General features: G+C 35.1%; 1 protein-coding gene across 3 annotated transcripts in view; it reads right to left on the bottom strand.

Moving 5' to 3' along the window:
• Positions 1–1,422, bottom strand: part of bpnt1 (bisphosphate nucleotidase 1) — a 13,015-nt gene that overhangs the window by 6,400 nt on the left and 5,193 nt on the right. For 2 of the 3 annotated variants that reach the window (XM_016517673.1, XM_016517675.1), the window contains exon 6: positions 526–591. The exons of the other annotated variant lie outside the window; for it this stretch is intronic. In XM_016517673.1, the coding sequence (XP_016373159.1) occupies positions 526–591 (66 nt within the window). The remainder of the gene's footprint in view (positions 1–525; positions 592–1,422) is intronic. 3 annotated transcript variants of the gene reach the window in all.

Here is a 1,422-nt window from a genome sequence, read left to right as displayed (position 1 = left end):
CATTTAAGATGTTTGCAGAACACAAAATAACACTGTTAGTTAAATGGAATTAATAAAGTAATCTTACTATTACATCTTAAGTAAGATTAGTAAATATCCTGGAGTATGTTAACTAGAAATGACATTAAACTAACTTGATATTTATTACTTAATTTACTCAGGAAGAGTTTTCTTTCTTTTATTTAAACTGATTATTAAATTAACTTTAATTTTACCTTTAAGTTTACTTTGCCAAAATAAGGCAATCGGTTTCCAAACTTTTTTTTTTTTCAAGTAAACTGAACTAGTTAGGGTTTACAGTGCAACTAACAATGGAAGGAAAATAGATTTTTTAACAGGTACATTGGATAACATTGGATAAAAGCAACAAAGAGCACAAATGCAATGCAATGATTGCTCGTCAACTATGAGAAATGGCAAATGCCCAACTTAACAGCTGTTTCTGATTAACATCAACCTTCTACTTGTCTAATTTCAAAGTGACATCTCATGCCCCAAAAAGGAAAAAAAATTAAATCACCGTACGGTTAGGGGCTCTGTAGGGCTGCTCTGGCTTCTGTATGTAAACTGGGCTGTACAAAACCCTTGCAGCTACAACAGAGACAGGAGAGAAAAGACAAAGAAAGAAATAGGGGAAACAGCAGATCACCATGTGACAGCACCAGACGTGTTGGACAAATGGAGGTCAAGTGGAGGTAGAGTTAGACAAAAAAATTAAGAGAGAGATAGGAATGAGGGATAGATGCAAATGATAAAAACATTCATCATTGTTAAACTGAAGTGGATATGCTTGCAGCCTAATTAGGCACAACGCAAGTGTACTGTTAGTAATTAATAACTATTATTGTGTCCTCACTGAAAGTGAAATGTTCAGGAACAAAAGTAAAAGCCATACTGCTATCTGATCTGGATTTTGAGAAGAAAAAAAAAAAGATTCTGTTGTGGGTGGGACTAACTAGTGTGAAAAGAAAAAAAAAGTCTTAAGGTGTGGTCATATTAACAATATTTCAGCCAAATTTCACAGGCAAAAAGGTCAATTTTCAATAGTGTAGTGATGTACAATATGAAGCACAGCTTACACAGAAGTCACTTTCAAATCGAGCAGCTTTCTGTTGGTCAATGCAGTAAATTCGCATGACCAGCTTGAACATGAGCAAAATCTGCATGGGGAGTTTTCAGTCTCATACATAACGCCACATGGATTCCTATTTAAATGACTGATTTGGCCCGCAAAATTTTGCCAAGCAACATTAAAGGGGTCATGTGATGCGATTTCAATTTTTCCTTTCTCTTACAAGCTCTTGGTGCATAAAGAAGATCTGTAAAGTTTCAAAGACTATAGTCTCAAATCCAAAGAGATATTCTTTATAAAAGTTAAGAGTCAGCCACACCTACCTAAAACGGCTCGTTCTAACACGCCCC

The sequence above is a fragment of the Sinocyclocheilus rhinocerous genome, unplaced genomic scaffold (genome assembly GCF_001515625.1).
Source record: "Sinocyclocheilus rhinocerous isolate Xijiao unplaced genomic scaffold, SAMN03320098_v1.1 scaffold2613, whole genome shotgun sequence".
NCBI classification, from domain to species: Eukaryota; Metazoa; Chordata; class Actinopteri; order Cypriniformes; family Cyprinidae; genus Sinocyclocheilus; species Sinocyclocheilus rhinocerous.
Note: the sequence above shows the minus strand (reverse complement) of the source record. Positions and strands in the feature narration are given on the sequence as shown.